Here is a 23,408-nt window from a genome sequence, read left to right on the forward strand (position 1 = left end):
AATTTGAAAAAAAATCTTAAAATATTGAATTAAAAATGCAAATGTCTATTAAAACATAACATGAAATATAACTAATACATTGAACATTATACTAAATAATAAAATACCATATCTAAACTTTTATAATAGCTAATAAACTTTATAGGAACTTCAAAAGAGAAAAGAAGCAAGAAAAATCAGAACTTGCATTACTACTTATTTAGAAGAGCTTGAATTCGGTCGCTAGAAAGCATCAAAGGACTTTCTCATATAACTAAAAAAATAGTTTTTTTTTAAATTATTGTTACCGAGTCCCGAAAGAACCAGCGGCAATTAATCTCAAGGCCAGATTCTGTGATGAACCGGGATTTATTAGTGTTAATTAGGGTTTTAGAAGCTGGAACTGTTTTTCGGAACAGAGAATTTCAGTAAAATGCCTTTAAGGAACCGGGATCTTCCGGTTTTGTTGGTTTCGGTAGATACTAGCAAATTTGTGTTAATGATTACAGTTCCTCAATCAGTAAGCAAAAGATGGGTTTCAAAAGTAAAACCGATAAAAACTTGAATTTCAAACGAATATAATATCAAATTATTAAGTAATCATGATTACAGTTAAGGGTTGGAACTTTTGGTATTACAACAGCAAAATAAAACACTAATTCACTACAATACATCAACACAGTTTACTTTTACACTTTCGCTAATCATGTTACCATCATCAGCATCACTCGTAGTTTTAATCGTCTGGTGAATTAGTGTCTTATAAAGTAATCAGCCATGAGAAAATTAACATGAACACAAATTAACACAAGCGAAGAAAAAAAAAACAGATAACTTAAAATTTACATCAATCTTAACTAAAAACCTTACATTTTCAATCAAAGAAGCAAATGCCTATAAAACATAACTAAATAGATTATATAATTCTTGCCGTGAACTGCTATGAAAAATCCTAAGTCAATGTCGTAAATTTCCACTTTGTAAAAACATAACCTAACCTAAAAAATATAACTACATTTAACAACATTATACTAAATAATAAAATAACATATTTATATTTTAATAATTGCTAATAAACATAATAAGGACTTCAAAAGAACATCAGAAGTAAGAACAGGTAAGAGAAAGCATCATTACTTATTTAGAAGAGTTTGATTTCGACCGCTAGAAAGTATCAATGGACTTTCGCATGTAACAATTTTTTTTTATTATTATTACCGAGTCGTGAGTGTGTGTTGTTCCGACAGAACCGGGAATTAATAATATCGAGTCCCGGTTCTATAATATATCAAAAGAACCGGGAATTCCCGGTACCTTCGGCACCAGGATTATCCCGGTTCTGAACCCTAGTTTTCAGTCAGTTACTTCGTTATTCTCGTACGTTTTGCGCTAAACTACCATAAGCTTTTTCTGTTACTTTTATAATATTCACGGTGAACAAATTAAATTAACCTGTATTTTACGTGACATTTTCAATGTAATATACGTATACTAAAATAATATTAAAAATTTAGATGCTTTCCGAAAAACAAATTATAATACGGTCTGCTTAGATGTATGTATCGTATTTACACGTGTTTATATCAGACGTAAATAAAATATAAATGAAATGTAGTATTATTTTGCTCTTTGCTGTTATAATGTCAAAGGTTCCGCCCTCAAATGTATCAATAACAAATTATTAAAGTATTAATAAAATATTATATTTCTTATGCATGAATATATTCTTGAAAATAATTCTGGGTTTGCCACTGTAAGAAAATTTACAAAAAAAGGTATTTTGTGTAAACACCACTGTGTTGATTAAAAACAAAATTCAATTTATTAGTGGTATATTACTAGTAAAACAAATTTACCTAACCGACAAAAAAGTGCTTAACGTTTCATGAGATATATCTCCTCCCGTCGTCAGAGGCAAAAGGAAAACACACAAAGGACGAAGAAAAACACTTTGTGAAATATTTGATTCTTATGAATTTTAAATAGTTCATTCTCTTTTTTTGCTTTTGAAGATTGCTAAACTAACAAAAACTTCAGTTTTGAATGTAATAAGTGTGGCATGTTTTAAATGTATTAAACTACAAACCTTGGTATGAGGACAGCTTTTGTATTATTACTATTTCTCTTTTGTTAAAACGTTCAGAACAGTATAGTTGGATTCTTTGGAATAGTGATCAAGGTTTTCTCTTCGGTGTTGTTTTACTTGTGAATTCCAGACAGCGCACGGCATTCCTTTCATTTCATTTAATATAATAAATAGGGCTATTTATAAATTTAGGGTTTTATACAGGGTGAGTTTCCTACGATGTTCTCTATGAGTATCTCGGAAACTACTGGAGATAGAGAGTCGGTTAAATGGAGAAAGAATTGCAGTTTTGCGGGGTCATAAATATGCGCCTTTCAGATAAACAAAAAGTTCATGGCTTACTAGATATTTCGAAAAAAACAAATTTCGGCTATTTTAAAAATTGTCCCTAATTCCATTATAAGCTATTTTAGACAAAAAGTTTTCAGATAAAAGTTGTAGATAATCACATCCTTAATGAGACCGTGTCCTCCGTTTTTTTTTCTATAGCCTGTCATTTTTGACATATGACACAAACATATGATGCCGTATGGTTAACGATAAGGTTTACAAAAGAACTTATGAATTAAGAGAGGCACTCGAAGTGGTGGTACGAGAGAAGTTTAACTAAGTCGACCGGTCCTTCTGTGAGAATAGGTAATAATCCAGTTTTAAAAAGATGTAACTCAAAACAATGGCAGATTTTTTAAACATTTTCTAAAATAACTTAAAGTGTATGCAGTGATATTATTTTTTTAAGTTTTAGTTTGTGTAATGTAAATTCTAAAGAACCGTTTAGTAATGTATTCTGACTTTTTATAAGTTATAAATCATAACAGAATAAGAATGCCATGCAATCTAAGTGAAATTAGTCAAGAAAGATAAGAATTTGCTATAACTAAATTTAAATTTTCTAACAAGTCTTGAAAATCGTTCTCTAAAAAACATAACATTCACCGGTATCCTCGAAAATGTATGGTCAAGAAAAGTTGAACCAATAATCTTACAAGCTTTTCTTCATTTGAAAAATTCATATTTAAAATTTTTGTTTATTATAATTTACAAAGTTTGGATGTGGCATCTTCACATTTATGAGAGCAAAGACGATTAAACTTGTTTCCATGGCTAACTAAGTGAAATTATTTAAAAATGAAAAGCTTGAAAGATGGCGCTTTTTATAAAGTCATGGCCAACTATGGTTTCCATTTAAAAAAACATATGTTTGTGTCATATGTCAAAAATGACAGGCTTTAGAAAAAAATGGAGGACACAATCTCATTAAGGATGTGATTATGTACAACTTTTATCTGAAAACTTTTTGTCTAAAATAGCTTATAATGGAATTAGGGGCAATTTTTAAAATAACTGAAATTTGTTTTTTTGAAATATCTAGTAAGCCATGAACTTTTTCAAAAATCTGAAACGCATATTTATGACCCCACAAAACTGCAATTTATTCGCCATTTAACCGACTCTCTATCTCCAGTAGTTTCCGAGATACGCATAGAGAACATCGTAGGAAACTCACCCTGTATAACCCATTCTCCTAAAATTTTCCTAATATTGCTTCTGACGAGCGCATCCTAGGTAAGTCACAAAAAAAAAAGTTTTTAACACAACATAGCTTACTTTATTTCATTTAAATTGTTTCCCATATAGCACGTCCAAATGAAATTACGTTTCTACAAGGGAGACACATGAGAAACAAAATATGTTAAAGTGAACCTTAGTGTTCATCTAGTTCTAACATATACATATGAGATACACGCAGGTTTATATTGATAGAATTGTGTGATACAGTGTTTACTAGTTGTATACCGTATGCACTCAAGATTCTAAAGAGTTTTTTTGTAACGTAACAAATAATTATTAAAATGATGAAATCTGACGTCGATATATGAGACATACAATGTATAAGTCATATGTATGTGTGATACTTCGTGTCATAGTTGTGCCTATAGTATACACCTTGTAAAAATGTGACGTATACACATAATATAAATATCTATATAGACACTTTGTAATAGTGTACTGTTGTGTCTACATTCTAGCATGAAACGAAGGTGTGCGCATGCGCGGATAGCTTCAGCGTAGATACACCGACCAAGTGTATCTTATGTGTCCTCTCTCCTTTCTCCTTTCTAGGAGTGGTATGTGTTAGCAGCCATTATTGTTTTATCATTCTGAAGCTCTATATAAATGGTCTGTTTGTGTGTAGTTTAAAAGAAATTTTAAGGCAAGCACAAGTTTTTAATTACCTTGTTACACCTTCCTAAGAGTATTATTAATATTATAGCAGCGACTCTTCCCTTACTCGATACCTAATTTACCAAATTTTGACTCCAATGAATGAAAAAAGTAAAGGAAAACTCCAAATATTCTCGTATAATGATAAAGAGGTTAGCTGAGTTAGCTCTGCAATATATTTTTTTTTAATTTGGAATTAATAAAAATCTAAATGAACCAGAGCACTTCAAAGAACTTGTTACACTGATACTCGGTAAGTTATTGATGGATCAATATACAGATATGTTTAATATTCAATAACCAGTTTCACATAAAATTTAAGGATGAGATTGTTAATTTGGAAATAAAATACAACAAAGTCCAACAGAGTGCTCGATGAATGAATATGCAAATAAACCAACTGCTTGGAGGGAAAAGAGGAGAAAAAAATGACTAAAGGAGGTCCACGAAATCGTGGCGATATACCAGTGTTTACCATTTTAGTATGTTGTTATACTAGGTATTTATATTTTTAATACATTTTGATACAAATTCTGTTCTTTTACAGTGTTTTCTTACTTCTGGTTTCTGCAGTGTAAATAATTATTATTATTGTGTTATTTGCGCTATTGCGTTTCATGATATAAAGAAATATAAGAATTTTATTTTTTAACCACTTAATCCATTTTATTGAAGAAAAATGGTACATTTAATACGAAAACAAAAATGGAACAATTTTAAGGCTACTTCTCTTGAACTTACGATCGAGATACTTTTGGAAAATACAAAGTTTTGCCTTCCTACTTTTCGTTCTAAAAAGATATAATTGGTGTCATTGAATAAATATTTCTTAAAAAGAACGAAAAGTTAGGCATCAAAACTTGTATTATTTCCTAAATTCGTTCATAAGAAGTAGTTTTATCTAGCACAGGATGTATATACGAAGCAAAATATACACGTATACACGCGGTAGTCACAACTGCAATGTGTAAACAGAGTTTAAACGTAATACACAAGCACTGTGTATCCTACGGCACATTGTGTATCCCTTACTTTGTGTAAATGCTATACTGTGCTAAAAAAAGTAAATGCTATACTGTGGCTACATTGTTAGGCGGACGTTTAACCTTTGTGCATACGTGTTGAACTACAATGTGTAAACGTAGCATATTTACATCGGGGGAATTGTGTCACCCTGTGTCTACATCTAATAATGTAAACACATCGTAAATGTGATTTGATATGCTGTATGGGTTGTTATGCAGTTGCCAAAATATTACCTCTTCAATTTTCTTGAACGCCCCTGGGTTGTTGTACTACAGTATTGATATTATTTACATAAATATTTTTTAAACAAAATGAAAACCTAAATCAGCGTTTTCGAAACCTAATATCCCAAGAAAATTAATTTAAGAATATTTCGATACAAGGTTCAAGAACTTGAAATTTCTAAGTTTATATAAATATATTATATCACTCGTACAGTAATTTTAGGAATTGATATATTTTTGCCCATTAAGGGTATTGCGATAACAAAGTAACAATCCAAAACTGCCTGAATTCACTTTGATATCTGACGCTCTCAATCGTCCACATACTTGATGTAACTAAGTGTATTGTTTCCATTTTCAGTTGCCATGACGTCAGTTGACGCGGTCCTTTCTAGGAGCGCCACTTTGCCCTGTGACATCAACACGGACGTCAAGGATGACCGGGTCTACATGGTTCTCTGGTTCAGGGATGGATACAGTAAGCCGATTTACAGGTAGGGGGCGTAGTTATTAATTAAATTAGGCCGCTCTTGTGCCGCTTGTAACATGTCCACATACAACGCTAATACGTTAAAGGGTAATTGACATAGAGAGAATGTTCAGAGAACGAATGCATCATTAATATACAGGGTAGAATAGTATAAATAAATAATTAATTATATGGTGACAGGGTCAAACGGTATTTATTTATAATAAACAACAAGCTTGTTAAGTTAGTTAAGCTAACTAAGGAAAAAAACAAAACTACACATAATAGAATAGAACATAATAGAACTTCTAAAAAAACGTATGGATTTATTTGTATGGTAGGATTTTGTTGTTATTATTATTTTCTACACATTCTCTTTCTGATGGATTAAATTAGTAACTCTATAGAAGAGAAAGAATGAACTGTTTGGAGCCGTCGAATAAGCTTTAATTATTTCTCTGTTACGTTTTGCACGGAATTACGTACTGTGGTTGGATATTCCAGAAAATACGGAGAAAAATACGAATTTTAGATTTCTCTTTCTAAGAAATGTTCATATTCTTTTTCAATCCATGTCTATTTACTATTATTCAAGTAAATACTGTTCCGTAAAAACACACTAACTGCCATTTGTTTTTATAGTTTTCTATATCTATTTTTTAACTAGAAAATGTGTCTCATACATTACCATATTATGTCACCATACTAATGATAAGCCATAATAGAAACTGTGATTTAATCACCAATATTAAAAAATCACGGAAACTTAACTGTTGACCAAAGTCGGGTTACCATTCATACCGTTGTTGAACTCACTTAAAAAGTTTTATTAGCTTGAATAATAAATTATAATACAAGTTAGACCTACCGAAGATACCATATTATTTTTTAGTTAAGAAAGAAGATACCATTTTTACTTTTTTATTTTTATTTTTAAAATTTTCACAAATTACACTTCCTAACACTTAAAATAATTATATAATTATTTTTTCGTATAGGCTTGGTGCATTCTCCGCCGGTTCTGCCATCCTCGGAGAATATCGTAAACAACTAGTATATACGGGTTTAAATAGCGAGTATACGAAAAATTTGTTATATAATTATTCTAAAACTGTTAGGAAATATAATTTGTGAAAATTCTAAAAAGAAAAATAAAAAAGTAAATATTTTGATATCTTCAAAAGGTCTAACTTGTATTATAATTTATTAATAACCTAACCTAACCAAACTAAAAAACGTTTTAGATGAGTTCAACTACAGTAACGAGCATAGTTTTAGTCAACGGTTTTGCTAGTTTGGTCATAATTGGGGCTATTTCGGCTATAACGAAATTTTTTAACGGTACGTAATTATAATTTTAGATGATGTTCATAAAACATGTAATCACTAGTCAATTAAAAAAGTATACCATTAATATTCAATTATATTTTATCCTCCCATAGTATGTCTATTTAATTATTTGATTATGTAACGAGCACTTTATTTCCACTTGTTTCGTCGAACTGCTTCAATCCATTTTTGCTTTTGATTAAATCGGTGAGAGAAACTATGAAGCTATAAAAAAAATTTCGGGAGAATTGAGTATCCGGGAAAGTTGAGTTATTGAATGTTATTGCACCCAGCAACGCCCTAATTACGCTCTTCTTTACGCGTTAATATTTTTTTGTCAATTTTATTAACATTTGAAATTGTAGCAACACAATACGTCGCCCAGTTCGAATACTTTTTCACTTACTTTTTACTACCCGAAACAGCGTTACATCACTCAAACCTCGTAACTGAGTGTTTCATATTCTGAATAACTGCACTAGCAAAAAACTAAAATACTTAAATATTATGACAAAACTGCGATTTCAATATTATTTTAATGCGATCAACATGAATTGGAACATCAACATGTACTTATAATTTTTGATTTCTGCCGTTGAAGCGCTGCGGTCGGAATTTGTTGAAATCAACTGAAATGCACCAAGCCTATACTCGCTATTTAAATCCGTGTATTTGTATATACCGGTTGTTTACGATATTATCCAATGATGGCAGCACCTGGGAAGAATGAACCAAGCCTATAGCCGTGGACCAGTATGAGAGTCGTAATCACGTCACTGTTTTAATTTACTGATATTAAAAAATCGTTCTGTATATTAATTAAACTGATTCTCTATTAACATTTAATTACATCGTTAATTAAAACTTTTAATTAAAAAAGAAGAAATTAATTTTTATTTAAAGTTTATGAAATATACTAGATTCACTCTTAATTAATTGATCAGATAAATCAATTTAATTAAAGCTTGCCCATTAAAATAAATCTTTGACCCACAACGTAAGTTATAAATTAAAACAGGCCCAGTTTCTAATTAATGCAAATCGCAAAAATAGATTTGCAAATTTTGCCCGTTAGAACGGATCTTTGACCCGCAACGTTCAGGTCCACGAACGTGAAATTAATTGTTTAATATTGAACTGCAGGGAACCAGGGCGGCATGATATTACACAATGGTCCCCCCTAACGTTAATTTCAAAGGGCTCCGACGTTTTATTCGACCATGGCGAAGTTTACCGACTGGGAAACTTTGCTTCGCCGGAGTTACACATAATTCCTTTAGAGTTTCGGCCAGATTTATCTGACCTTAGTTTTTGTTTGGTTGCAGCTCGCATCAAAGTGGAACTTAGAATAATAAAGTCTTCGATTATTTTTAGTTTCATTAAACTTACTTTGTATTTTGACGTTGAGTATTTTAGTATCTGACTACTTATTATAGAGGGTGATTCACGGCCATGGCACGTTAGGCGTTTACGGAGAATCGGCGCGCGGCGCGGCGATAGGATTTTTTTTGGAAAATTTGGATTTTTGCATAAAGGCACCTGATCTATCTATCTAAATTATTTTCATCATTGTAGTGTTACCGCTGCATACTAATGGTAGTAGTATGTAGCATCTTTGTTATTTTAAATGGAAAATCCGGTATATTATTATATTTTTTGAAATTACTTCCATATATCAAAACTTTTCTATTATACTAACCTATACAAATATCTAATAATTTTCGAGGTAAAAAATAAAACATGTATAAAATTGACAGAAACATGATCTTGAATAAGCATTGGTTAAATCAAGTTAAAGAAAATCGACATATTTGATCTGGCTAAACAACTAATTGGATATCAAACAGGGAGGTAAGAAATAAATCAATTAAAAAATTAAATCGGAAAATAATTATTTCCGATTTTCCGGTATTGCTGGCTGGGGCGGTGCATATTCATCCTATATAAAACTTATGGAAATAGTACAAAAGCTATTCTTAAAAATAATGTTTAACAAAAGCTATCTTTATCCTAATGATGAACTCTACAAAATGAGTAATCTCTCTGATATAAGACAGATTTATCTATAAAAATTTTTAAATCATCAATACTAAAATAAAGAAATTCTTAACTCTATTGATCATGCGTATAACACTAGATGCAAGCAATATATGCAAACTTCAATTATAAAAGTCTCCAAAGCACATATCTAGAGGTCTTATTGGTATCTAGCGCCTTATATATATAGACAACTGCCTCAGTTTCTTAAGACCTCTCTCACTTTCCATATTTTTAAAAAACGACTGAAATATTGGATAATGACAAATCCTCGAAATATGGCACATAGATTAATTGAACGTGAAATTATTGAAATGCCCGCTGTCTGAGATTTTAACACCTAGTGTATTTTTTTTCTTTTCATTTTTTATGTTTTTTTTCTATTATTCTAACACTTGTACTATAGAAAATTTTTATTTATATTTTATGTATATATGGTATAATATTAAGTTGATTATTTTGTGTTGAAAGATTATATTATTTATTAATATCTCAAATTGTTATGTGACTTTGGTTGTATGCAATGCAATCGTATTTTTTATTTATTTGACTTGTAAATTCATATGTAGTTTTTAATTTGACTTATTAACTAGTATTATATTTTTTATTTATCATTCAAGCACATAAGTAGAGGTAGAAGGCCGATTCTGCATCAGTGGAGCAGTGGAGCAGGTGGAGCAGAGCGCGTAAATCAGCTAGGAACATGTAAAATAGGCTAATAAACAAGAATAAACGGGTTTGAACCGCTTTGAACAGCTTTTGAACAGCTTTGAACGGCTTTTTAGCGTAAAACAACAGACCTGTTCAGTTTTTATTCAAACCCGTTCAAAGCTGTTCAAAAGCTGTTCAAAGCGGTTCAAACCCGTTTATTCTTGTTTATTAGCCTATTTTACATGTTCCTAGCTGATTTACGCGCTCTGCTCCACCTGCTCCACTGCTCCACTGATGCAGAATCGGCCTTCTACCTCTACTCACATATATTTATTTAATTCAAACATTTAACTATTTCAAACACAGGCTACTTTGATAGACACCCCGTAAAAGTTTTTGGACTTCTGGGGTCTTTCAATTTATTTCTTGAGTTGGAATTTGATTATTTTGTATTGAGTTTAAATATAAATATTCTTTATAACTAATATATTTATTATTTTTAAATGATATAAATTAAAAAAAACTGTAACAACAAATGAAAACATACACCGTTGCTTTTTTATTATTAATTAACTACTTTATTTATGCTGTCCTAGAATTCAAAAAAATGCAGTCACTGCAGAACTGAAACGGTGTATATTTATTAAACAAATTATGTCTGGCAGTTTGTAAACAGGTATTTGTATTAATTAGGTTACTACTATATTAGTTAACATAAGGAATGTAAAAATTTTGTATGACTTGAGAAATAAAGATTATTATTATTATTATTGTTATAGAATTGTTCAAATTATTGGAATTTTAAATTCAAACCTATGTATATTATTTGGGTTTCGAAAAATACCATGTTTCTATACCTAAACCTTCTGGTTTCTTCAGTAAAGCCATTTAAAAGATAATAATTCTATTATAATTGTTTCGTTTAAAAAAAATCGTTACCATGACAAATATTGAAATTTTATAAGTAGTATCAATTGGAGTTTACGTGCTAAATTTCTAAAATTGTTACGGTAACAAAATTCCTGAAATGAAACAATAATATTAGAATTATTAATTTTAAATAGCTCCACTTAAAAACCGGAAGGTTTAGGTATGGGAACATGATATATCGTTCAAAAGCTATTTTATTAGTCTTTTGATGTTTCAAATAACATGCATAGGGTTGAATTTAAAACAACTAAGATATGAGCAATCTCATAACAAACGAAAATAAGTAATATTTTTGCTCTCTCTGTGTAATATCCAATGAGTTTATTTAGACAAATCGAATATATCGACTTTGGTTAACTTATAACCTAAATTTGAACTTTAAAAATGTTTAATTAAAGATTTTACCAGTGCTTATTCACGATCATGTTTTGGTCAATTTTACACATGTTTTATTTTTTATCTCAAAAAATATTAGTATAAGAGAAAAATTATGAGAAATAATTATGAGTAGTTTCCAAAACTATAATAATATACCTACTGGATGTTCTATTTAAAATAAGAAAGATGATACAACTTTTCGAATGAGCGGCAACACTGTAATGCTCAAAATATTTTAGAAAGATGGGAGCAGGTGCCTTTATGTCATAATCCAAATTTTCCAAAAAAAATGCTATAAACGTCTAACGTACCATCGCCGTAAATCACTCTATATATTTCGTTGTAATTTAAAAAAAAATTCTCTAATATAAAGAAAAAAGTATGACTGGATAATATTTCATAATATTAGTCTAAAGGTGGGTATTCACTTGGAACAAAACACTCTGAACGAAATAAACGCGCCGCGCGCGCTGTGACAAGTTTGTGTAGACAATACGTTGCGCCGAACCGAACCGAACGCACGAAAACATTTTCAAAGAATCTGTTCGTTGGCCGGTGTTGGCCGTGGATACGGCAGTTTTGAACGTTCGTTGTGTTTGGGGTGTTTTTAAACTGTACCTAGCTATGGAGTGGAACAGAGAAAAGTATTTAGAGTTAATTGATGAGTTTGAAAGGCGGCCTATTTTATTAATTATTATGAATAATCAATTATTAAATTAATTAAATTCTCCTTATGCATATAATCTAGGTCACTAAGTAAGGCCATATTATATAATCAATTCTATCTAGGTCACTAAGTAAGGCCATATTATATAGTCAATATTGACGACGCAAAAAGAGGCGTCTTGCCCACATTTTTCGTGATTACCTTTTTTTCTCTTTTTTGTTACCCGCTAATGCCTCTATAATTAAAAAAGCACCAGCGGCTATGGTAATATCATAGCCGATGTATCCATGTCGACAAACACACTAACACTGATTACTGGTGGGAACGCAGCGAACACCACAAACAGGCGGAACGCTCCGCGCAAAATGTTTTGTTGCAGGTCGTTCAGAGCGCTCCCGGAAAATGTTTTGTTGCAGATTGTTTGGAGTGCGCGGCGCGTTTGGTTTGTTCCGAGTGTTTTGTTGCAAGTGAATACGCACCTTAACAAACGCAAGAAGTTTTCTGTTAGTTTCATTTTATGACATATAAGTCAAAGTTTTAACTGTTTTGTGACCTAAAAGAAATGAAAACTCTCATAGTATAGTTTTTTTCATTGCATTTAAGACGTTGACTAAAAACTAATGTTACGTCTCTCCCAACATTTGTTTCTCTATACTTACCGACAAGAAAATTAACTAAAACTGTGCTCGTTCTCTCAGACTGCGCGATAACGTTTATTTTATTGCCGTTTAAATGGAATTTGTCTTTGGTTTTGTCGTGCTTAATCAAAGGAATGTGGGAGGAGGAGGAGGAGGCCCGCTTTATTATATACCTCTGTCGGCTCATTACGAATATAAAGTAAATTTAATTAAAACGTACAAACGTCAAGCCCCTACCGTTTAAAAGGTAACATGTGTATAATGGGTATAAACGAAGTGCAGTCGTTAGAAATTATATCTCGTGATGTTTTTAACTGTTGAAGCGAGATAGGAATACAGAAACCGCGTCTTTTCATGTAGAATATCTCTGCCGATGTCTTTGACAGAAACTGTGTAGCAGGGAACAGTGCAAAAAATTCTATACGACAGTGACGTTTCTTCAGTAAGTGCTTATGTGCACATAAACAACGAAATATAATACCTTTTCTTGTGAAAAAAAAACGATTTATATCTGATATTTCTTCATTATCTAAATATATTTATTTCAAAAACAATAAAGTTATAAAATATTAGTCAAAGCCTTGAAATTGATGCATAAAAAGTTTCTTTTAAAAGATTCTCTGTCTTTCTTCCTCATTTTATTTTCGATTTGTTATAATTTTCTTGGTACTTTTATTGATTCGAATGAAACTTTGAGGGTTACTATAGGTTTAAAAGTTACTATAAGTGCGACATATTTTAATGCTAAAAAGGTTGCACAAATTCAACAGGGACGGTCATATGGATTATCACTGGAATATTTTTCTTCTATTTTAAATAAATAATCAGCTGATGTATTTCGCTACTGACTTTTCTCTTGTTAATAAAATTGTGTAGGCCGTTTAATTCCGATTAAAAGTTGTATCTTGATTTTTTGCCGATTTCGATCTCCATGATAAATTAAATGCAATTTTATTAATCGTAATTAATGAAATTAAACTATATATCGAATTAATAAATTATTTATTTAATTTTATTTATTATCAAATCTTATTAAAATTATTATTAAAATTACAAAAGACCTATTTTTTAAGTTTTAACATCTTGTAACTTTAAAATTGTGCATTTCAGCACCTATGTTTATAGCACCTTTTTTATATTTTTTGATGAGCAATCAATGCCTACTTATTTAACACTTTGGCCAGTTAATGACATTACAATTATTTAAGGTTGCTATTAGACTTGTATTAAAGCAAATTAATAAAATTGTGTTTATCTCATCAAGGAAATCGAAATGGACAAAATATCAAGAGACAACTTTTAATCGGCCTTAAACGGCCTAAACAACTGTAAACTGTAAGAAAAAAAGTCAGTGGCGTACATTTTTTTTAAATATTCCAGTGATAATCCATATGCACGTCCCTGGTGAATCTGTCGACACTTTTTAAGCATTAAAATATGTAGCACATTAATTGTTACCCTCAAAATTTAATTCGAATCACTAAAAGCATTTGGAAGAAAATTATAATAAATCGAAAAAAAATTAAACTTTAACTCCTTGTAGCTACGAAAGTTGATAGAAAAATAACTCTAATTTTTACGTCAAGAATATCCCCATGAGAGATATCATATGTTTTTTCAAACACGCTGTATAATCGATTGTCCTTCCCGAGCCGTCTGTGACACCGTTTTTTTCGATCGTATAGTATATATCTACATAATATAGTTATCGTTTTTACTAAATGTGGCTAGTAATATGCTATAACCATCAAATTTGAGATAAATCGCTACATTTTTCCAATAAAACTGTAAAATATGCGAGTAATGCCAAAGATTAAAGACTGCTTTAGACGAGTAATGTCTGCCCCCAAGAACAAAATGAAAAATAAATGTGGCGCGCTCCCAGCAAATGTAGAGCATCAAGTGCAAAAGGGATTGATTTATACAGGGTATTCGAAAAATGCACCGCCAAATTTCAGGAGGTCATTCATTATCCAAAAATATTGAAATCATTTCTTATACAGGGTGGTCCAAAACAGTACCTATACAAAACTAATGAGTAAAAAATATACATTTACGCCTTTTTTACGTAAAAAAGGTCTCTTGGTAAACATCGCTACGAGTAATGTTTCTCGAGATATTTGGAATCGAAATTATCATTACCTGTCATCAATGATAAAATTAAACATGTTGAGAGACTAAATAGTTGTTAGACTGAAATCATAAATTTGAAATGTTTTTGTACCAAAAGTTCAACAGAAACTGTATTATCATCATTTTTGACAGAAAAATTTATGATTAATTTTAATAAAATAAAATGTCCCGAATTTATTATTTCAGTCAATCTCTACTCAACGTGTTTATTTTTTGTCAATAAGGACATGTATGGACTATTTCCATTCTAAATATCTTGAGAACGGTTACTTGTAGCGATTTTTACCAAGAAACATTTTTTACGTAAAAGTCACGGAAATGTATATTTTTTCACTCAGTACTTTTATACAGTTACGGAGGAAAAATTATTATTCTTCAAAATAGTTAAAACACATGTAGGTGGCGCCCTCTACAAATGGGAATCATATTAATATCAAAATCAAAGTTCTCATGTCAAAAAAACCCCAGACACCTATTTTCATTTTCATTTTACCATTTTTTGTATCATTTCAGAATAAGCATCTAAAAATACATTTTTTTTTCTCTTTTATCAAATACCTATCTAGAAGTATTTCCGAGAAAAAAAATAATTTCACGTCTCTGGACAACATTAAAGAAGCAAAATTTTATATAATAATAGCTCCCGTATATAGTGTTTGACGCCTTGGAAGTAGCAAGGTACAGCTTGCCATACTTGTGCCGTTCGGTATACAAAGAAGGTAATGTGGCTAGCACTACGCTTCAACCGTATATTATTACCTCAGGCTTGTGAATCCCATGTACTCATTTATGGCTGAGTAGACCTAGGTACACAAACTATTTTTATTTTAATAAAAATAGTCGGCTAATGCAATGCCGGGTGTGGGATTCGAACCCACTACCTTGAGATTGGTAGCCTGTACCTCTACGCCACCGGGCACATTTAGAAGCAACATTTTAATTTGCAAATAAAGTATTAAAATAATTATTGACAACAAATTACAATTTACAACTTTGATGTTCAAGGCAAATTAAAAAAAAATAATAGTATTCGAGATAATAAAAAAATGTTCCTCCAAAAGTTTTCACATTCTGTAGCTATGTATCTGTATTTTCACATCTTTAGTATCAATGTATAGATCATACCAAATAAACTTTACATCAACAAAAATCACCTCCTTAACAGCACTTAAGGGACATAAAAAGCCATTACTGCCGCTTTCTCGTCCAAAATATTCTAATAAGGTTGCGATGAGTTTTTTGCAACGGCTATTAAGTTATATTGTACACTTCGCGCTAAAAGAGGTTCGTTTTAGAAAAAGCAAAATTTTTTATAAGGAATGTATATTTTTTTACAAAAATTGGTGGTAAAAAGCGTTTTCTCTTGTAAAAACAATCCGGGGCCATAAAAGGATAAATACAGAAACAGTAGTAACACTTAAACAATATTAAAAGTTATGGAGATATTATTATGTTCTCCAAACCAAACAATTTAAACACAGCTAAATACCTAAAATATATAGCCCTTTTTCAAAACAAGTTACCTATAGTTCGTTAACTGGTTAATTATGCAAAATAAAAATATCGAAAGACAAACACTTCTCTAACCTCTTGGCGTCTATTTACTTTTGACTGGATTCTAACTCTCTCTGCCTGCTAGTACTTGTGTATGTGTGTATTTCGTCTGGCAAATACCCGACGACGATATTTGCGTAAGCACGAGGGCAAACTTAAATTTTATACACGTATATTCGAAATATTGATATCGTTTCGTCTCCTCGTTGCTTGTTTGTTAAATTAAATACGGGTCTGAATTCTGCCGAAACTCGCTTGCGTCAAACTTTCTTTGACGAGGAAAATAGCTGCGGGGTTGCAGCTACCAGTACGCCTCCGTTAAAATTTGCTCCCAGCGTCCTATATCCATATATCTTTTTGCGTTGGAACAAAGATACTCATATAAGAACATGGACAAACATAATCTCTTGATACAATTATACCTACTATTCAGTTCTGTAGTAATTCTCTTCATCGTAAAGGTATACCTACGTCAGTTTTTGACATGCAATATTCAATTTATGGATGCTAGATGTGAGGAAAAACATCCCTTATGGGACTTTATCTGAAAAAGTGGTCACAAGAATGGAAATAATATCGTAGAATTTACTATAAATAAAGAAAAGAACAAGAAGCGAACACTCCACCAACTGGACCAGAATCCTTCTACTTTCCAAGTGGAAACCAACTTAAAGCAGAAATCAAGAACCTGGAAGACACCAGCCGTAACCTGGAATGGGAATTATCCAACGGTGTAAGACACTCGAAGAAATGTCTCAGAACTTACGATCGAGAAAAATAAATTATTTTCTTTGATTTAAGTAAGAATAATCTTTGGATTGTCCCGTTTTTTTTAACAGGACACTGTCAACAGGACACGAGGTTTAACAGGTTCAACAGAACACAGGTTTAACAGGACACTGTCCTCAACGAACACCTCCAGTAGATTGAAGGTAAGAAATAACGGCGAATGCAGATTCTGTGTGGAAAATGGGGAAACACTAAAACAACTCATTACTGAATGCACCGAGACGATAACCATTCGTACCATAAACTTTGGTACGATTGATATCGGAGATGGAAAACTAGCCTCTGTGAAGCCGTCTCAGGTACTGGTTTTTGTCAAAGCTCTGAGACTGTATTATGAGTTATAACTGGTTATAACTCAAGAAAGGGGACACACAATAAGTCTGTAACATTGTGGTGATTAACCCACCTCCTAAATATTCTACAAGGGTTCACTAAATGACCACAGTGGCGCTAGCTAGCAATAAGGGACCAAACTGAACATAGCGTTTACAAATAAAGTAAAGTTAGATAAAAAGAGAGACAACAAGCGCCTTCAATATCGCACACGCATATTTATCTATCTCTTTTTAATTATTTCCAGTTCTAAAAATGTTCTTCTTTCAAACGGAGAACATTGTTACAGCAGCGCTACCTTAAAAGTTCCTTGTTTGATGACCACTTTTCAATACAGAAAGACAATTCTGCTTACCTCTACCCTCCATAATGCAATTGAACCATAGACTTAAAATAAAATATAGACTACACTATTTACATCTAAACGCGGTCAAACAATCTTTTTTGTACACATGTTTACTTCTGGGTACAGTCGACCGAGCCTTCATCATCCAGCCTATGTTGTCACGTCTTTAATATCAATATTTTTTTTCTTGTTATACACATATATTGAGATATTAATACTACATTTTAATAAAATAGGTTTTTAATATTCCATAGATGTATTAAATAGGTAGTCCTTATACTACTAAATTATAAGTCGGATACTATTTAAAAAGGATAAGTTCTTTACAATATGGCAACACCGATTAGAGGCGAGGTCGCCTATTCATTCATTTATTACCTTGTAGTACGTGTCGCACGTGTGCGGTAAAGCTTTGTTGCCGCTATGTCCTAGGCTGTATTAACGCATTTTCTTAGCTTGTAGTCCATAAGTGTTTATTTTATTTACGTTTTCTGTTCAAGAACAATAAAATATGGTTCGCCAGTGCCAAATTTGCTAGAAATTTAACTTAAATAATCCATTTAAGTCTTGAAACGACTTTCGACCGGTAGACAACTCTCAATTTACCCATTGGGCGTCAGTGGCGTTGTTGTAGAAAGGCGCTTATTTAGATAATATTTTAGTAAAATGTAAAATCTGAATTTTTTCTCTTACATAATCATTTATATAAAGGTTTTTGTAACAAAATTATAATTATTATAACACTGTTAATAATTAATAATGTTTTTATTAAAAATATATAGTAGTGATATACAAAAAACTTAACTAATACCGTATGTCCTCCTCATGATGCACTTTCTTATCTCTCTAATGATAATGTAAACTTACACAGTTTCTTTTTTTCGCCCGTAGGTCTTGAAGAGCTTCGCAGTACAATTAATACCATCAAAAATAAATCCTCTTCTGGGACCGACGGGCTAACTTTAAAAATGTTTTCGAATCTGCCAGAAAGCACTCTGAATCACCTAACAACTTTAATAAACATGTCGTTCCAAAATGGTATTTTTCCAAAATGTCTTAAGACGGCAATAATCATTCCACTGCACAAAGGAGGAGACAAAGATGAAGCTTCTAACTATCGCCCAATTGCACTCCTTCCAACGCTATCTAAGATCATAGAAAGATTGGTTAAAAGCAGGCTGGTATCTTTTCTGTTTAAGTACAAAATACTTACTGAATATCAATTTGGATTTCTAAGCAACAAGTCAACAAATGACGCTATGTTTTCCCTCCTTAATAAAGTTTACTCCAGCCTAAACAACCATCATTCTACAGCAACAATTTTCTGTGATTTTTCTAAGGCGTTCGATTGTGTAAATCATAAGATCCTAATTAATAAACTGCAGCACTATGGGTTCAGGGGATCATCTCTCGAATGGTTTAAGTCGTATCTGAGCAACAGAAGTCAACTTGTGAGGGTGGATATCACGTTGTCTTCTAGCAAGCCAATAGAATGTGGAGTACCACAAGGCTCAGTACTAGGCCATATTTTGTTTCTTCTTTTTATTAACGACATTGCTAACATAAACATCAGTGGCAAAATATGTCACTAGCTTCACTTGGAGCAACAAGGACATCGCGGCACTTCATAGGATTATATCAAATGACTTAATCACCATTAAATCTTGGTGCGATTCGAACCTCCTGAGTCTCAACATTTCTAAAACTAAGGCTTTGTCGTATAAAAACTCGTTGCAGCCTTTTGTACTTGACAACACCACCATTGACGTCGTAAAATCCGTAAAATTCTTAGGGCTTGTTGTGGACAATTCTCTGAAATGGGACATACATATCGAAGCTTTGTCGAAAAAATTGAGCTCTGCCTGTTTTGCATTAAGGCCTGTTTCTAAGGAGCTTAACTTGTCAGTGGCTAGAACTGTTTATTATGCACTTTTTCAGTCGCACCTCAGGTATGCCCTTCCATTCTGGGGTACGTGTTGTGCGGCTCAATTTGACCGCATTTTCAAGCTCCAGAAGAGAGCTGTTCGATATTCACTGGGACTAAACAGCAGAACTCATTGCCGGGGCTTTTTTAGAGAATTAAAAATATTGACTCTTCCTTCCTTATTTATATTTGAATTCGTTTGCCTAATACGTAAACATGTATCAGCTTCTCAAGAAAGGCCATCTCACACTTATCCACTCAGGAACGCGGAGCAAGATCTTTATCTACCATGGTACAAAGAATACAAGGTATGATATTGCGCAGGTTGGTCGCTACGTCACAGGTGATAACAGGCGCTATTGGTCAGCACGCTCCGCGCGCCAGTTCAAATCGTCAAGATATTGTTATAAACCTGTTTTTTTTATTTATATACCGTCATTGAATTATCGCTAAGCAAGTTACTGTGGAGCAGTGCATAAGGAGTCGGGCTAGGAAGCGAGAGACCGGAGTTCGAATCTCGGTCGGAACATCACTTTTTATTTCTTTTTTTAAATACTGTTGTATTCTATAGTTTATTTTGTAGTATAAAAAGAACTATTTATTGTGTTATTTTTTAATCTCCGTTATTAATATAAATTGATTGTTAGTACAATACCTCATTTAATATAAAATAATATTCTACTTTTTGAAATGTATCGGGCCCTAATTGTACCTAAAAGTAATATTTTTTTAGTGATATGCCATATTGTAAACTCTTTATTATTTCAGTCACTTAAAAAGTTAATTTGCATTGAATAATTGCCTACCATTAAAGGAAATTTGAGCTATATAACCCTTGATGGGCATATTCTGGGTATGCAAATACTTCCTTTAAATTTTGGGTGTCGTTCAACCGATTTATTCTCAAAACCAGAAACATCTACATATAAAAAGAAGCACAGGTCACTAATTATAATAAACTTCACCCTTGGTATTACTTCCACTAATTATAATAAACTTCACCCTTGGAATTACTTCTATCACAATTACAATACGTTCATCTGCATTGGCATTTTCTACTTTTCGATGGGAAACAATAAACTTCCCAACATTTTTTAAATGATGTAACAATTCCTCTTGTGGTTACTTTTCCATAGATATCCTCATCCCTGTCCATGTGAATTCAGAGGCAATAAAAATGAAAATTATTTACCATAAACATCGCAAACTAAAAACCTAATAAACAATTTTATACCGAATATAGAAATAAATTTAGTATTTTTACCTATTATCATCCAAATCCATGTTAATAGATAATTATTATTTTTAAATATATTTTTGGAACTGCTGGTTTTAGTAATTATTAAATTAAACGAACTAAAAAGTCTTAAAAATAAACAATTCTTAACCATAACCCCAAAAATGCAGATCTCCTGTCTGTCAACTTTCTTTATTTTTTATTTATTCATTATTTTCCTAGTGACGTCACAGGTGGTATGCACGAACCGAACGAAATTGGAGCCGCTATCGATCATACCTTGTATTCTTTGTACCATGTTTATCTACCTACCCCACGCTCAGAGTTAGTTAAAAGTTCAATATTATACAACTCGAAAAAAATGCACAATCACCTGCCATTTGAAATCAAATCCATAACATCATTTTTTTCATTTCGCAAAGCATTGAACTCTTATTTACTAGACAAGGCTTTCTACGCCGTAAATGAATTATATTTGAATTGAAAATCGAATTTGATCTTGAAAACACTGGTCTAATGTTTGCTATTGCTATATTTACTAATGACATCGAAATTAATTTATTTCGAGGTCATTGATATTTTGCTATAAACTGGCTAAATATTTTTGAATATTATTTTAATTTTTTTGTTCTTTGACATTGTAAACATTTATATATGTTTATTTTAACAATAAGACTGACAATATTATTTGTATAATGTTTTGTATTATCTTTTGTTTGTTTGTTTGTGTACCTTGTTTTTTTTTACTTTGTTTGTTAGTTTACCTTTGTCCACAAATTGAAAAATTTTTTGACAATAAAGGCATTTATTTATTTATTCATTTATTTATTTATTTATATTCCGGTTTATTCTAAAATTATCTTCAGAATCTGAAATAACATACAAGAATTTTAAAATGATATTACATTATGAAATAATATTTTTTAATATATTGGTCTGTTCGTGTTTCACCGGAAATGACTATATATTTTGATTTTTAAAGGCACCCTCGGTATATTGCTACTTTATTCGATAAAAAATGACACTCTGAATAGAATGACATATCATATGTCAACTTTTGACATTGTCGCTTAAAAACAAATCGTATTTTAAATTTCAATCCAGGGCGCCATGGTGTTGTTAAAAACACTAAGTTTTAATCAAGGAGCCTTGGAAAAATAGTTTTGATCGTCTAATGGGTTTCGTGTCTTGTCTAGGCCGGTATCGTATTTTTAATCATATGTCAATTTTTTCAAATGGAACAAGGTTTTTTTTATGAATATATTGATACCACACAGTATTTCGAGTCAAATTGTCGTTATGAACCGCGTGTTACAATTACAATTAAACCATATGCGAAAATGTCAAAAGTTGACATATGACATGTCATTCTATTCAGAGTGTCATTTTCTATCGAATAAAGTAGAAATATACCGAGGGTGCCATTTAAAAATTAAAAGTTATAGTCATTTCCTGTGAAACAGGAAGTGACCAAAAACAATTGAATGCGTCAATCAATCCTAATTTATGTCATATACTACATACTAAATCTTGTTTTTTCATTTGAAAAAATAAAAAATATGGGGATGAGCCACTTTTGGGACGCACCCAGTATAATGAAGACAGTACCGAGTTAAATAAATGTAGTTTTCATTTTATCCACTTCCTATCACCTTCCTTGCTTTAACGGAACAGATTTATGTTTTCTCTAATTTACATAATAAGACATCACTTAACCAAAAAAAAAACAACAATCATAACATTTTTATTTCTCTCCCTGTCGTCGAGTCTATTATATCTGTAGAATAGATCCTGTTTTGATTAATATTAGGGGTTGTAAATGTTTGACTAAAATTGATATTTTTTTTAATAATTTCAAAAATTACGTAATTTCGATTATAAAATTTCTTCTATAACATGTATTTTATTATTTTATCCTTTTTGGACTATAAGACGTTTTTTCTAAACTTTTATTTAAAAAAAGCTCTCCTAAATCTTAATAAAATATAAAAAGGTTTAAATACGATATAATTTTAATTTAATTATAGCTTCATTAAAATAAAAAATTACCCGGCTATGATACGGAGAGTTCAGGTGTACTTGAGAAACGAAAGACAGTCTTGCGTTTCTCGTCAGAGTCGTCAAGGAACGACCGTTACGACAGAGACAAACCATCTATCGCTCGTGTCGCACTCGTTATAACCTAAAACAATAACACAACAATAACAAGACATTGTCTGACCGCATGTTCTAGCTATTTATGAATGAGATGCTCAATCTATATTTTATTTTAAGTCTATGAATTGAACAAATACCACAGTTGTTTATTTACAACATATCGTTTTATAGCGATGACTAAAGAATACAAGGACTAAAATAACACCCGAGACCAAATTGTTACCATACCATCAAACAGTGCCGGGGCAAGTGGCGAATACAGAGGGGGGCCATGGGACCCGCTCCACCCCCCCTC

The 23,408-nt window shown here is 31.6% G+C and overlaps 1 protein-coding gene across 1 annotated transcript in view; it reads left to right on the forward strand.

Moving 5' to 3' along the window:
- Positions 1–23,408, forward strand: part of LOC115887301 (hemicentin-1-like) — a 662,438-nt gene that overhangs the window by 407,192 nt on the left and 231,838 nt on the right. The window contains exon 2 of the mRNA XM_030906694.1: positions 5,903–6,035. Within this exon, the coding sequence (XP_030762554.1) occupies positions 5,903–6,035 (133 nt within the window). The remainder of the gene's footprint in view (positions 1–5,902; positions 6,036–23,408) is intronic.

Source organism: Sitophilus oryzae, unplaced genomic scaffold (assembly GCF_002938485.1).
Source record: "Sitophilus oryzae breed Bouriz unplaced genomic scaffold, Soryzae_2.0 scaffold_562_pilon_pilon, whole genome shotgun sequence".
NCBI lineage: Eukaryota > Metazoa > Arthropoda > Insecta > Coleoptera > Curculionidae > Sitophilus > Sitophilus oryzae.